The sequence below is a fragment of the Apaloderma vittatum genome, unplaced genomic scaffold (assembly GCF_000703405.1).
Source record: "Apaloderma vittatum isolate BGI_N311 unplaced genomic scaffold, ASM70340v1 scaffold17755, whole genome shotgun sequence".
NCBI classification, from domain to species: domain Eukaryota; kingdom Metazoa; phylum Chordata; class Aves; order Trogoniformes; family Trogonidae; genus Apaloderma; species Apaloderma vittatum.
This window is the reverse complement of record NW_009717808.1, coordinates 909-16,873: the sequence shown is the minus strand read 5'-3', so window position 1 is coordinate 16,873 and position 15,965 is coordinate 909. Positions and strand designations below refer to the sequence as shown.

Below are 15,965 nucleotides of genomic sequence, written 5' to 3'. Positions count from 1 at the left end.
TTGCAGCTCGGAGGTGAGGTTTGGGGAAGGTCGGTCTGTTGGTCCTGTCTCACCGGGAGCCCCTGTGTGAGGCGCAGCTTGCCTGGAGTTGCTGCTAGGTATGTCGGGGCACTGCCGATGTCGATCACCATCTCTGGTTAAGAGACTAAAAGCCAAAAAAGTCATGCTTGGATCGCGGTGGGTTTTTTTTTAGAAAGAAAAAAGGCAGCCTCAAGAAACATTAAGGCCCAATGATTTGCAAGGGAGATGGTTTCTGCTTAGACTTGCCCTGGCTTAGACTGGTAATAACATCTTTTTGTGGGTTTTTTATTTTTTTGTATCTTGTTTATTTTAGTGCGGTGGTTTCAGCAATCTGTTTGAGGCAGGAACCAGTGTGAACGCACCTGCAGATGCCTTTGGTCAGTCTCCAGCTCACTTGGCTGCCTGTGGTGGTGAAGCTTTTTTCCTACTTTGGCAACTGCAGACAGGAGCAAATTTGAACCAACAGGTAAAACTACAGCAGCTTTGTTTCTCTCACTTCTCATCTGGCATGTCACTAAATCCAATTTATATAATTTACATATTTTTTGATCTATGAGAGGTTTTATATACACAGTTGCATTGCATGAGGCATCTGGGTTTGCGTACTTTAGCATGACTTTATTCTAGCATGAACCACAAGTCCCATCTATATTAGGGTAGCAATTTCATTTGCTATGTATAAATGCAGCCTTCACGCTTACGGTGCTGCATATGGATGTCAAGAGAACTTAATTCTTCTACACAACGAGCATTCCTTTTTCTTCTGAAATTCTGCCCCTACTTCCAGTAAACATAAGGGTTCTTCCTCTAGCTGCAAAGGGTAATTTGCTTATGCCTCTGAGCTAGTAGCAGCAAGCTGTTAGTCACAGCAGTCCCTTAACAGTGTATTCTGTGTAAATCATCTTTTAGGAGGTAAAGGTTAAACAACGAGACATGGGACAGTATTTCTGCTTTGCTGTGATGAATACACTAAAACCATTTAATGGCAGTTGCCAAGTACACTTTACGAGCTATATTCCTTTAATCTCTCTCTTGGCTCAACAGACTTGTATACAGAGTAATACGCCATAAACATTCACAGTGGAGAACAAGATAGCTTCATCCTATTCCCCTTCCTTCAAATGAGTGCTCTATATAAATTGTGTTTTTAGGATTGCCTTGGAGAAGCCCCGATTCATAAAGCAGCAAAAGTTGGGAGTTTGGAATGTCTTGCTCTCCTTGTTGCTGGTGATGCCAAAATTGAGTAAGTTGAGCGACATTCAGTCATTTCAGTAACAGTGTCAAAAGCTACGTATTTTACACAGTACTTTCTCTTGTTCAGAGTGTGCATGCGAAGACATAGGTATAAGCATCAGTATAATCATAAAAGCAGTATTAAAAACTTCCATAAGCACGACAGCAGCATGGACATATACTGCTGTTTAGTTCCACACTGAAGACCTCTATAGTAACTGCTAACAGAATATGCCTGATCATAGATTTTCCTGGCCAGTTTTCCATTCTGACTAATGATGTGCTCACCTTTCCTCTTGCCTTTCTGATATGCTAAGTCATAGTCTGATGACAAATTTAAAATAATTAGTCCTTGTTGCATTTAGTACCAGTCCTCTGTATGAGCAGAGCCCCATGCTACACTTGACAAGCCTTCTGGTACTGATTCTCTATACACCTCTGTCTAAAGTTACCACTTAATTAATCTTGATTAGTGCTTGCTCATGACATATATTCCAATTTAATCAAATGGTTATTGTTAATTGTGTTTCAGCTTGTGCAACAACAGCGGACAAACAGCAGCAGACCTTGCACTGGCTTACGGCTTTCTGGAATGTGCCAAGTTCCTCACAACGATTCAGCACATGCAGACAATGAAACTGAGAGGCCAGTCTGGCCCCTCACTAAGTGACAAATGTGACTTGCTGAGAGAAGATCCAGCTGCGCGAGAACAAGAAAGTCAAACCAGCAGATCTATAAGCAGGAAGAGGAGAAGACCAGATGGTGTGTAATACTGTTCATTTACTACAATTTAGTGTATTTTTCTTTATTAATACTTGTAGCATTTAAGTAAATAAAGTTGGTGTTCGATACATAGTCAGATCTAGAAGAAGCCTACTAGTAAGGATGAACTTGCATAGATATTTAATGGTCTTATTGAAAATGGATAGTGCATGGGGAATGCCACTGAAAAGGTGACTGTAACATGAAAAAACCCAAAAGAAAGCATAGCTATATTTTACTGATGGAGTAGCTCCAGACTTATTCTTGTTTATTCATATGACAGAGCTCGCCTCCTGACAGACAAAAGAAACAGTTTGTAATCCCAAAATGAAAACAGGGGAAATCTAAAGTATGAAACATAATTGGACGATGCACTGAGCCGTCAGATGTGTATGCTGGTAGACTGTCTCCTTCTGAGAAGGAGGAAACTTATTTATTTTTACTTCTTACAGAAGACTGTTGCGTTTTGTGTTGTGGGTTTCTTTTATAGAATAGTTGTATTCATACAGCTACAAATAAATGAGCAGGTAACAATTTTCTCGTATTTTTTCCTGTGTAAATATGAGAGCAAAGTTCATGAAATTCAATACATTTGGCTGTTTTTCACAGAATCATCTCATCATAGAATGGCTTGAGTTGGAAAGGACCTTAAAGTTCATCTAGTTCCAACCCCTCTGCCATGGGCAGGGACACCTCCCACTAGACCAGGTTGCTCAAAGCCCCATCCAGCCTGGCCTTGAACACTTTTCTCTCACTCCTCCTCTAAAATGGTCTTATCAACAGTACCATCAGCAAACGATGCCGTTGAACAGATTCATAATGCACAAGACAGCTGGCTGTATGGAAAATGAAAGGTAGAGGAGAGCTGATTTTTTGGCAAGAAAGAAATCTATAAAATAAAAGGATTGGGCATTTAATCTGTAAAGATTTTAGCATAACAAAAAATGCTATATAAAGTTGTCCTAGGCAAAAGAAGAGACTATTAATTACCTAATGAATGTATTTGTAAGCTTCGTTAAAAAAAAAAACTTAAATTAAATTACTCAAGCAACATCTCTATTTCAAATGGATTTTGATTGCCTTACAGCATTATTTTGATAAATAACAAGACAGTTATATCTCGATTAGTTACTGTTCTGGCTTTGTGTGTTTGTGTGTTCCAGCGTAACAGCGGAATTTAAATAGCTTTTGGTCGTTGAGGTAGGCACAGGTTGTAATAGGCGTCCTTTTTCCAAAACTCTGGGCCCTTCCATCCACACCAGCCCTGTCCAAGAAAAAGCAAGATAGCATTTAAATCTACTACAAATTGTGGTTTTCCTATCTACTACTATTGGATCCATTTTATTTTACTAATCTTAATCTAAGATGTATGAATTCTTTTCAAATATCTACAGAATGCTGTGACATCCAATTTTAAGAAAGTTCTCTACATGCCTGGAAACACAGGCATGTCTCTAACCCTTCCTCCCTCCCCACTCAGTTCCCACAAAGTTGCATCTCTTATTGTTTTCCCCTCCACTTCTCACTACCTTCTGCTGCTACAGAAAGACTAATATTATTCTAAAACTCTTATTCTCGCAGTTTCCATTTCTCATATTGAATTCTTGCCTTTCCTGGCAACATTAGGTATTTCAAACAGAGCTCACAATATCACAGGGTGTGCTGTTGGTGATGGTTTAGCAGAAGAGCAGTCTGACAAAGCTCTTAAGTCTGCAGAGTACCTCACCATTATACAAGGTGTTTTCAAAGACGGGCGCTACAAACTTAGAGTGTGGCTTAGTTCCTCCCCTGCCACTTTTCCTGAGGAAAGAGGTTGTGTTATTTCATCCTCCTGGATCATTCCTGAACACCTTGTAGCAATAAACAGCCTTTGGTTCTACAGGCTCATGGAAAATTGTTTCTTTCTGTATTGTTTCAAGTTTTGATCTACAGGGCTAGCAAAATATTTCTTCAACAGCTTTTCTAGTTGGGCCCAACCCAAGGGTATCAAATAAAGATACAAAATAGAAGTGGCTGTTTGCTACTTAATATGAAGAAATTGATTATGTAACATCACTGGTTATGTTTCTGACGTTTTGTAATGTGCTGTGTCATCCCTTTTAGTAGCTTTAAATACAGAAATAACACTACATACCCTTTAGCTCTTTGGAGTTTTTCCAGATTTTCAAAACAGCTCAGTACCTGCTCTCTAAACTTAGTTCAAGGCATGATCTGAGAATGCTTAGTGTTGAATTTTTTGAATTTAAATAAATAGTTTTCTGCTCTGCTTCAGTAACAGCATTTTACAGGCTGAACAGATTTTTCTGCTCCATGCAAAACACTAAGCACATTTATCATATATACTACTAGGTAAAAGGGGAGATGGTTTAATTCAGAGAAAGTAAAGAACATTCTTTGTATTATAAGTTTATGTAGTTTCTGACCCAAATATCTTCTCCAAAGACGCTAAGTTTCAGAAACCAACAATAAATAGCATATACACAGGTTAACTGAGATCAGCATTTCCTCCACAAGGAATGGAGAAGCCATAGAATGGCCAGTTTGTATTTGGCTGTACATCACTAGTTTTATGCCAAAATATGTGCATATACATATATATGTGGGTGTGCATATGTGCATCAAGCCTCACCTTTTCCAAAATAACGTGCAGATCTTCTCCTCCAGTGTAATGTGGGTCTAGAATCAAATACTTTATGTGCCCTGTAATCTCATTCCAAGCCACTCCTAATATTGTGTGAGCCAAAACACCTCCACCTAAAATACGAGGAACACAAATTGCTAAAAGTTTTTCACTGAGATTTGCTAAATGTGCAAGCCTAAAATAAAAGTACATCAATACTTTCAATTAACAGATTAGCTTGGTTATCAAAATGGTTCTGAAGCTGTCCTATGGAAGATTCTTCACATTATTAAACAATGTATCTTTACTACACCTAGGGAAAATTAGTTTACTTACTACAACTAGAGAATTTACTTTCCAAATTTCTTCCATGTCAGCAAGGCAGGTTAAATCCTCAACAATTCCATCAGATGAAGTTAAGAATATCTCAAACATCTGTTTTGCTCGCTTTTTCTTTAAAGAAACTTAACTGTAAAAAAGGAACCTGGAAAACTTCCTGGTTGTGGAAGGAACAGAAATCAGAATTTCTGGATAAGAGTTATCACGGTTTTTTTTATTAAGATCCATCAATGGATATTAGGAGCAGAGTAGTCATTTCTGACTCCCTTTTTTCTAGCCTGCAAATAGGGAAAGGCCGTGTTTTGATAAGCCACAAGCCAACTTTTCTTTCAGATAGCATGAGGAGCTTCTATCATTGGGATACTCTAGTAATGACTCCACACAACAGACAGGAATTGCAAAAACTTCAAAAGAACACAAGCGAAAAGAAAAAATCCCCAAAACCCATCCCAAAAAGCCCCTCCAATGAAGACAACAAAAATTAAACCCATCTACAAGACAGTATTACAGGGGAGGATAAGATGTTTCAATGTAGAATTCTAAATTCTTGAAATTCAAACCAAAAGGCTGCTGAAAGGCCAAGAATATTTCATACCAAAATGTGGACTTCTGGCACCTCTAATTGGAGAGAGTAACACTATTTTTATGGAGTGCCAAATGCAGATTGCAAAAATTGCTAAAATGAAAGTTTTATTAAAGCTAAAAATTATATTTTCAATATTCTTCATTTGCTAAACCTCAGCTGTCTTGAAAATAGATCAATTAAAGTTACAATGTTCTTATGAATGGCGTTTGTTACACTACCAACATTTCAGATTATTAAAACTGCTCTTAGAAAGAATTTGGATAGCAGCCTTCTCTTGGAAGCCAGACAAACACTGCTCCTCTGTGACAGGAAGCTTTGGGGAACTTTATGATCTGCTCCTCCAGAGAGCACAAGTCAGCTCTTGAGTTTTGACTTGAACAGCCGTTTTAAGAACACCATTTAGACTGACTTTTTTACAAGGTTACTGAGCTTGGGGGAAATACTGAATTGCATCATTGTCGAGACTCATTTGGGAAAAGCCTTATTTTTAATTCATCTATAGTTTTAACTCTTGTACAGTAAACTAAATGGATTCCAGTTGCAACGAGATTCAGCACAGGGATGCTCAATTGCATCTTACACACTTAACGTTGGCATTCTTCAATACTTGGGCACTTACCAATCATGACTGGAGTCCCTTCTGTCTTGAAGTGATTAGCAAGCTCTCTTCCCTGCAATGCTAGTTCAGAGCCCTGACTGGGTACAAAAAACAACGGATTTGTCATCCTCACTAGGCTTAATTCTTTAATTTTATATGTGTTAGCTGCATAGCTAATAGATCACAAAGTGGCTTTGCGTTTTCCTGTGTAAACATCCTCAGACAATCTGAAAAGAGGCATGTAATGCAACTTAAAGATTCTGGCTGGCCCAACAAGTTTGCTGTAAGCCTATTGCCACTGGAGCACCTGGAGTCACTCAGCTTTTGTAACGTGTCTGGTGCTTGTCACCCACAGTGGGGACAGCTGGGAAACCCCAACAGCTCCCTCCAAGTGGCTGAAAACCAGACTAGCCACATCTGTCAGCAAGGGGAAGTCTGAAGAAACAGAATGTGATCAGAAAAAACAAAAATAAGGTGATGATAATGTTCTTAATGTTGTTCTTAATGGTGTCTCTTAAGATGGGTTTCCGCTGTAATTGCACAATTGCAGGACTCACACCCAAGCTGGCTTTAAAAATGGCATCTCAATATTAGTAATCTGAATAAAGCAACACTGAACTTTGCTTTCCTTTTCAACTATGGGGACCGGTCAGACAGAAGAAGTCTACATAGAAGAGAAATAAATGCACACATGCAATACACGCACACGCTTCTGGATTTGGAGCTGAAGACATATGTCTGACAGTGTCTCATATTTGCCTCAGAAGACTGACGCTACTCCCAAAATTGGTGACAGAAGCTAGGCAAGGAAATTAATACAGAAAATTTTAATATATTGTCTTTATATTTCTTCATATTGTGGTTAACCTTTTGAAAACTCAAAGAAACCCTGCGTGCCTACTTCCCAAGTTCCTGGAGAGACAGATTAAACACAGACAGATCACAAAACTGGAACCCTGGGAAACGGTGCATTTACAGTAATGGATTCAGCACCAGTGTTGCTGGTGCAGCTGTGAAGTCTTATTTCCATAAAGCATTCAAGGTGCTAGCTAGAAATAACCCCAAGACAAAAACTGTATCTGCTGACAGTGACCAGTTGAACAAAATGCACAACATTTCTTCTCTGCATGGTAGTTATGCTGGCTTTTCATAATGCTGAAAAACATTTGTGCTCCACTGTAGCAGCACTGTAAGCAATTCTACTCAATTCTGGCAGGGCCCGTTCACAGCTGCTATAAATAATAGGTGGATCATCTGCAAATAGAAGCTCTGGAACAAAAATTATTAAAATTGGCAATGTAAAGCTTTACAAAATATTGAAGAACTGAGCTATTTTCCTACCGTTAAGAAAAACCATTGCCATGGTCACATGCTCTTTCAGAAAACCTACTGCAAAATTTGCTCTAAATAAACATAACTCATCAGTAATATCTTGTTTGACAGGAATTTTCATGCATACTAAGTTAGCACATGTTCGTTATTTCATTACTGTATTTATCACAAAACATTCAGGAATTTATTAGTTTACTGCCTAAATGACAAAAATCCAGTGATTTTACTCCTGATAAACGCTGAGTATTATTCTTCTTCACCCACATGTGAGTGCTAGATTGTCAGAATGGAAACAAATCCCTTGTTTTATGTGCCACACAATGCCAGAATGGAGAACACTATTTCCAGGCTGCTCAGCAATTTGCCGCAGTCCTGAACTGATGGGGTAGCCTCGTGGATAAAGCAGTAATTTACTATCAGTGTGCATTCAGTTCATTATCACTGCTGGACTCTCTGCCTGCTTCAAAAGTTATTTGAATAGGCTGAATCCTACATCAGTTTACATTATCGCTGAGTAATTTGCGGCAACTGCAGACAGGAACCCCACGCCCCCAAGAAGTTTAGCAATGCCTTCATCTGTAAGCACGTAGCACAACCAAAGGCAGGAACAGAGGGTTTATGAACAAGGAATACTTAAAAGATTTATGGTCTCTTATTATCTCTGTTCTCCCATGTACTGTAATCATATTTTTTAATAATTCAGGGCATTTTTAATAATTACTGAGCTATTACAGAGCTGTTGATTCTTACCTGACAAATAGTATTTTTGATGTTATTCCAAAAAGCTGATTCAAAACAAGCTGCACCTCAATTGAGCCAATCCATTGCCGCGATCCAACAAACGCTGCTGGCTTGTCTCCAGCATCAACCAGTGCCTTTGCAACATCATCATGAAGGAGAAAAGCAAACGTCAACAACCACTTTTTGTGCACAAAGTTGGTTTATGTACATATACGGGAATGTGTTTTGAATCCAGGCTGTCAAAAACCATTCAAATGGATTTGTCTTTCTTTCACTGTGGTTCTGTTTTGGAAATGTCACTTGAACACTAATAGGAAACAGGGCCTACAAGCACAGACTGCAACCCCAGGTCCTCTGGCAGACTTCAAGCTGCCTGATACGGGAGGACATCATTGTACTGCAGAAGCCACTTCACAGACTGAATTACCTGGATTGCCATTCAAAGCATCTCAGAAAAGGATCCATAAAACACAGCTCTGAGGAAGAGGACACTGAAATACATCGAGGGTTGTGGCTTATTTTAAACTCTTCTCTGTTCTGAGGCTTATATGTTACATGCAGCACTTCAGAGGGGTCTCTTCCGCTCAAGCCACTAAGCCCACAGGCTCCTGAAGGCTACTGCCCTCTTAAGCATCTAAAAATACTAAAAATAGACTTCAGTTGCTTTTAGGTTTAGGCTTGGACTGAGAAATGCTCAGGAAACGCAGTTTTAACTTCAGTACTCACCTCCCTATTAGTTAGTCATGATGAAAGTTTTTTTGGTTTTTTTTACAGACTGAATCAAACTTTGCTAAAAGTTTTCTTTGCATTATATTTATTTACTGTATTATTTTTAGAAGACTGAAGAGAATTGCAGTATTTCTTGCTAGGCATACAATATTAGATGCCAAAGCTTACAGATTTTCTTCAGTGCTGTCAACAAACACATTCCGGTCTGCTGTCAAATTCACAATAGGAAAAGAAGTGAATAAGAGCTCAAAAAACAGGAAAGGCTCACTACTCGCAAAGGCAAAGCTGCAAAAGGTGGCAGTAAATCAATGCACAGCATCTGGGGACTAATCCAACTGTCAGGGAATACAAAAGCCAGTTTTAAAACTGATTTAAGTTTGATACTCTGGGTTCTTTGTTTTCTTTTTTTTGGCAAAACCATTGAAAAAGCCATAATCTGAGCTAATAGAACATTAATCCAAGGAAATATTTAGAAGACTATTTTAATGAGTCTTATTTGTACAGATAATGTTACTCATTCAGAGACAGATCTCCTATAATAAAAGCTGTTAAAAATAATAATTTAGCGCTTTGATAGTTCAAGAGATAAATTAAAAATACCACACAAATCCAAAGTCTAGAATATATGATTTTGATATTCTAAAAGTAATCTACACAAACTTTTCTAGACAAATATGCATAAAATAATTAGTCTGCTTAAATGTTTTGTACCTGTTGAATTTCCTTGTGTGTTGGTACAGGTGAATCCATGTAACCTTGGTGCTTGAACCAAGAACAGATTGTCTGTAAGGAGCGATAGGCACAGCCCCAGCCACTGTCATCAATCCGATCCTGCATATAGTGGTGATAACTATACACACCATGCACTAGATAAACCTGCACAGAAGGAGATAATACAAACAAATCTAATCACACTTGCATCGGTTTTCAGGGAAGTCACATGACTTGTCATACTCAGACTGTAAAAGCTTTCAGCTGGGGATGTCAAATCTTGGGAATAATTGAAAGGTTGGTATTCACATATGGTTTCTCCTCTGCTCTTGTCTCTTAAACATCATCATTCACAGTTTTAGTTTCTTGTTATAGTTCTGAGAAGCTTTTAAAACACATGCTAAAAACATGAGCATCCTTTTCAATAAAAGGCAATTTCTTTGAGACAAATATCGCCAAAGCAATGTCATTTTTGTGCAGATCAGCTCTCTTGCTTAAAAGGCCACGACAGTTACATCACTTTCTTATCTATAAAACACTACCTAAATTACTTTTTTTGATAACAAATCTCAAGTAAAATAAAAAGTACGTTCTTACAAATGTTTCAGTGTAAACTTACCATACCAGACTCCATACCAGGCGAACTGAGATGTAAATGTGGATTTCTGAGATACCCATCTTTATATGGTTCATCTGGAAAATGATAAGCATTTGCTCTCTTGAAATACGGTCTGTCACAAGGCAGATTGAATAACCCATGCAATTCCTACATGCAAGTTCAAATAAAAATAAAGAGCACAATTCAAATTTTGGTTTAAAAGAAACATCACATTGTAAGTAACAATAGAGGTAAAAACAATTTTAACAGCGTACTTTAGTGAATTAATATATTAAAATCAGCCTAATTAAATACTCAGCATGTACATTTGCTACTACACCTCACCTCTGAAAGGAAGCTCCTGCAGGCTTACCTCCTATCTAAAGGGCCCACTACTTTATGCAGTCCTGTTACACAACGCCTGCTGCTGGAGCCCCACTGAAGGTATCGTGAGTGACAAATGTCTTACGCAAGTATGATAAAATACACCATAACAGAAAAGGATTACAGTTTAATCTACACAGTAGTGTAGACACGCACATTCTGAATTACAATCTTAACTAACGTTGAGGACATACAAATACCACATAGAGAGAAAGTAAAGAAACCGAGCTTACGGTTTAAGCAGATTCGGTCTATTTTTAAATCTCTTAAGCACTGTTTACAACACAGCAGCCGCATTTAAAGAGATACATCATCTTATTTCACAGAGCTTTAGAGTGAAAGGAATTATGAGATCATCTAGGATAATGTGTGTCTCACAGGTAATACATTTTACACAGATGACCCAACACTGAACTCGACTGCATCAGCTACAGCAACACTTGGCAACCAGCGGGTAAGAGCAAACAGAAGAAAGAGAGCAGAAAGACTTAATGTGCCACCAACTGCCTTAAGCCCCTGCAAATGCAAGGGCAAGATTACGTTTTCTATGCCCAGTAATGCTTCATATGGAAGAAAACAAAAATTCCCCACAGCTTCTGCACCTCTAGGGCAGCAGAAGATTCTTTCCCCACTCTCAGCAGATGTAACTTTGTGACCTGAACTGGCACCTGCTAGGTACAGGTCTCAGTCTGAAAGAGCTGCTACATCAGAGCATCCTTCCACCTCATCTGTATTCTTTTTCTAGATGTGCCAACCCAGAAGGCAAAAACCAACCAAAACCTGGTTAAGGCTGGTCAGCTGTGAGCCGCAAAAAGCAGCATTGCTCCCCCCTGCCCCCCGCAACCATACAACACACTTAACAACACACAAACTCAAGAAAAAACCAAACAAACAAAAAAACCCCCGAACCCTGACCCTTTCAGGAGACATGTTAAAGCCTGAAAGTAATAACATGCTACAAGTAATCTGATATTCTTCACAGAAGTGGAGGAATATTCTCCACAGAAGTGGAGGAATTCAAAGAACACAGTACCAAAAGTATAATTTAGATAAAATCCATCTGAAACAGTTTAAAGTTTCTATTGTCCCCTTACAAGAATGATATCTGGCATATTTTATTAATTAACCTCTAATAAATCAAGCTTTCATATTCAGTATACTGCTTCAGTTATAATAAAACTAAATTTAAGAAATAGCAGTATCTGTTAGTGTTTATGTTGGCTAAATGACAAGCTTTAGCACTGCTTCAGTTACAATAATTTTAAAAAACATCAGTTTGTGTTAATATTTGTTGGCTTTACCTTTCTGTAACTCTCCAGCTGATCATCTGAAATACCTGTAGGATATGAGATTGTTACAAGGTGATCTTTTCCTGGTAACATGAAATGAAATTGTTCTGGAACCACAATTGATGTTCCTTTCATATATTTCATGATACACCTTTCCATGTCTGTTAACTGCCTGTGAATTGCTTTCACCAGGAGATTTTGTACCCTGCAAAGTAAAAGGGAGAATATTTTCAGAGTAGCACAGGGATGGTGGATCATTTTCTCTCACAGCTCTGACAGTTAAACAATACTTAAATGCATATTTGCACCTGGTCTGATGAAATTACTACTTTTGTGCTTCCACTCCCACAGAGAAAGACAGAATCTCACCATGCTTTACTCCAAGCATGTCTGCACACAGAAGCTACTCCCTAGTGATCCAACTCTCCAAAGTGCAGGCACCCTGGCTTTATACTAGAAACACAACTGTTACGGACATTTGCCAAAGTAGAAGTTACAGATATGACTAGATGTTTTGTGGATTTGTTTGTGGGCCTTTTAAAATTTATTTTATCCCCTCCATTTAGCATCCCTCAGAGTCAAATCAAACAAAAAAAAAAAAGGAAAAATACAGGGGAAGACTCTAGTGTTTTCCACCTTCACCTACCCAGCTGCAGCCCCTAACATAGTACTGAGAGTAAAATGACTCATCAGATATGCTCCAGCTCTCACTTTTATACACACTCACATACTCAGGAGAATTTTTAGAAGATTTTCCTGACTTCCTCAATTCCTTGCTAAGCAATATGAGTTATCAAATCTATCAGACTGTCAAACTGAATTTTTTGTAGATAGTAAATGTGCCTCAAGATTATTAAAGCCAACAGCTGCCTACAGGAGCTTTTATTATTTACACTGTTAAACTCCATTACAAAAATACTACATGCTACTTCATTAAATTGATTAAAGACGTTACTTCAGTATTTAAAAAAAAAACCAGCAGAAACAAAGCTCCAAAAATCACAAGTTCAGGATAACACTTACTTTCCCCATGTTTCTTCTGGAGAAACAGACACAACAACATCAACAGGTAACGTCATATTTATGTAGTGGTGTTCCTTATTTTCTCTTTCAATGACTGGAGCCAAAGCAGCTAATGGAGATGTCATTTCCAACATGAGGTCTATATTGACTATCTGCTGCTGCAGAGAATAAAGATGCCAGTAGTACCTCTCCAACAACACACGTGCCAAGAAGACAAGACTGTAGATATTTGGTATCAAGCCCCATAATGAAATACTTGGATTAAAAAAACCCCCCAAACTAGTGACATTAAAGACAAACTTCTACATGCTGATCTACTGTAGATGGATCTCTGCATTCATGCTTGGTGTTAATGACTTTAAAAGAATTCTTTTAAGTCATGTCAATGTGTACTTGTGTACAGAAAAGCTTAGGGAGGCCAGATCTAAAAACATTTGAATGAGAGATTGTCTGATATAATTTGTATGGTGAGACACATACCGTATCTTGTAACTTTTTATCCTTTTTTTTGCCAAGCTTTCTTTTCATCTCATCATCTTGATCAAATCTGAAGTATCAACAGAAAAAGAAAAAATCTATAGTATGAAATTAATCTATTTTAAAAAATAATTTAAAATATACTCACTGTATAAATCGTCTTATCTCCTTACAAGCAGATTCGTCAGTCAGCTCTGGAACAGTGTTTGTACCACAGTTAGGCCACAGATAGACTGAACTGTGGCAAATTCTTAATACAAGAACATCTGAGGACAGTTTGTTTGCAAGATCACTGAAAACATATCCTAATGCCTTTTTCGTTGATGCCTCTGAAACACAATAAGGAAAATTCCCTCGTTTTCATTATAGCTCCTAGGCATACACATAAAAAAATCATATATGTTTTGATTTGGAATAAAAACCCAAGTGCTGTTATGATCAGAAAAATGGCTATGAGGTAAGATGTCACTTAGCAGGTCTGTCTCAAACATTCACTCATACCTGCCTGAAGAAGTTTACTCTTCTCTCACATGCTGTCAAATATGGAGAGTTAAATGAACTACAGAAGAATCACCTACGCTGGAGTCAGTTCTCACACTGATAACTCTTACACAAGCCTATGGTTGCAAACAAACTTCTATGTACAGGCAAACTTCTACATATGGTTATTGAAGTTTCTGACTTCATACCATTATTCAGAAATACAAACATAGTGAATTTTTGGTAAAGCAAAGCCTACACTCTATCTGCACACCAAATTTTTGCCATCATAAACCTGTAACTATAAACCACACTCTGGCCTGCCTGAACCTTTACTGCCGGTATAGAGGGTTGTCTTTCAGACCTTGACTTTTAAAGTTTCTACCACTCCTTACAACCTGAACCAATACTGGACATGACAGAGCAACTTTTGCACATTACCAGCATTGTTCTCTTCACTGAGGAGATGAAAAACCATTACTTCTAATGTTACAAGACTAACAAGCTGCCAAAGACTATGCTAAATTGTATTTCTTTAATACACTAACTGAGATTTGGCCACTATTTGTTGGCTTTTGCACTAGAAGTCTGTAAAAACTACAGTATTAGAAAAATCAAACAAAGCTACCACAAAAGGAAAACCTCACTGCCTTCAAAACGAGTGGTCTGTCATATTTACACACTAGCAGGTGACAATAGCATGCACCTGACAATCAGAGTACCACTCTGCTTCACTGTGGTTAAAATTCACTGTGCTGTAAACAAAATGCAGTAAGTAGCCTTTCTCTGAGGATGCAGCTCGTAAGCTACCATGCGTTAGGCCAACCTATGCAACACTTCTATTCCACAGCATGAACTGAAATGGGCCCAAGTTCCTCTCCAAGGTTCACTAGCACTGAATTCAGAATTTTTTAGTAAAAACACGTCCTTATAAAAGGCAGAATGAGCCACAGTAGAGTTTAAAGACACTCTCTTTCCACACTCTGCCTTATGATAACTCAATAGACTCTTAAATTCAGGGGAGTAGCCAGTTAGCTTGTTCATCTTCTCTCTTTCTCTAGAAAGACTGGACCACAATCTCAAAATGGTATTATTAATACAATTCTGTTATAATCAAATTCATTATCACTAAGTTATTCTGTTTGCTTAGAATTTCAAGGTCACCTTTGCATTCAAACTGAAAAGTGATCTCAACACCACATCCATAAGTAGGAAAAGTTATTTAAATAAGCTGACCTAAATAAGGCAATTTAAATTTTAATTCAAATTAAAATAAAAAAATCATACAATGGATAAAGACTGTTAGAAAATTAATGGCGATAAAGAATAATGTTTTCTGTATTTAATCTTTATGGGTTTGTGAGGAAGCATTTAACATCTGATAAAATGTCAAGAAAACAAACATCCTAATCAGCTAATTAACAAAAGGTTATTTACATAAAGCATTAAGAAATCTATTACAGTCTTACAGACACACCGTCAGTAGTTGCTAGCTGAAATGCGAGATCCAAGCCTCCTCTTACTCTAAAGAGTATGTCCATAGCTTCTAGAATTACCTAAGGAGGGGAAAAACCAAAAGCAAGGAAAATGAACAGCTATTTCAGCATGCTTTCTCTCAAGTTGCAGTTGACTGTTATTATACCACAGTGTGGAAGCACGCTGGTAATTACTGTAGCTGCTCAGGCTATGAAAGGCCACTGAATAAACAGCGAAGCGAGCAGCACTGCAGCACGTAGTTGCCAGTAGCTGGATTACACAAGTACTGCTACAAATGCAGTCCTTAAAACACATTTCTGACTTTAACAAGAAAGTCTTAACTCTTTGCTTTCACCATTTGGAAATATTTTGGGTAAAATGTCATTGTTTCTCATTGCTTCGATCCAAATGTCATGTTTCCCATGTTACGAGTCTTCAAGGAAACCAAAGACTGCTCTGAGCATTAGAGTAGAAAGGCAATTAAGCACACCTACACCTGTAACGCATTCACTTTGGTTATGAAATCACAACTTCAAGGAAAGATTAATAAAACCAAACAAAACAGG

The 15,965-nt window shown here is 38.0% G+C and overlaps 2 protein-coding genes across 2 annotated transcripts; one reads left to right on the top strand and one right to left on the bottom strand.

Moving 5' to 3' along the window:
• The first annotated feature begins 230 nt into the window (after positions 1-230).
• Positions 231-2,024, top strand: ANKRD37 (ankyrin repeat domain 37). The gene is made up of 4 exons (XM_009870046.1): positions 231-281; positions 335-487; positions 1,173-1,264; positions 1,787-2,024. Exons 1-4 carry the CDS (start codon positions 231-233, stop codon positions 2,022-2,024), a joined length of 534 nt encoding a protein of 177 aa, XP_009868348.1.
• Positions 2,025-3,193: 1,169 nt separating this feature from the next.
• On the bottom strand, positions 3,194-15,479 carry UFSP2 (UFM1-specific peptidase 2; the record flags this gene model as incomplete). Its single annotated transcript, XM_009870044.1, has 11 exons — positions 3,194-3,280; positions 4,646-4,770; positions 6,181-6,257; positions 8,242-8,366; positions 9,673-9,837; positions 10,292-10,438; positions 11,956-12,148; positions 12,967-13,124; positions 13,447-13,513; positions 13,592-13,772; positions 15,401-15,479. Coding segments are annotated over 11 exons (1,404 nt in total), but the record flags the coding sequence as incomplete, so codon positions are not given.
• Positions 15,480-15,965: the final 486 nt, after the last annotated feature.

Bases quoted from the DNA above. Each gene is read 5' to 3' on its own strand.
- ANKRD37 (XM_009870046.1), top strand. From the start codon at position 231: ATGATTTGCAAGGGAGATGGTTTCTGCTTAGACTTGCCCTGGCTTAGA. The intron at 282-334 runs GTAATAACATCT...TGTTTATTTTAG, and splicing joins ACTTGCCCTGGCTTAGACTG to TGCGGTGGTTTCAGCAATCT. The intron at 488-1,172 runs GTAAAACTACAG...TTGTGTTTTTAG, and splicing joins GAGCAAATTTGAACCAACAG to GATTGCCTTGGAGAAGCCCC.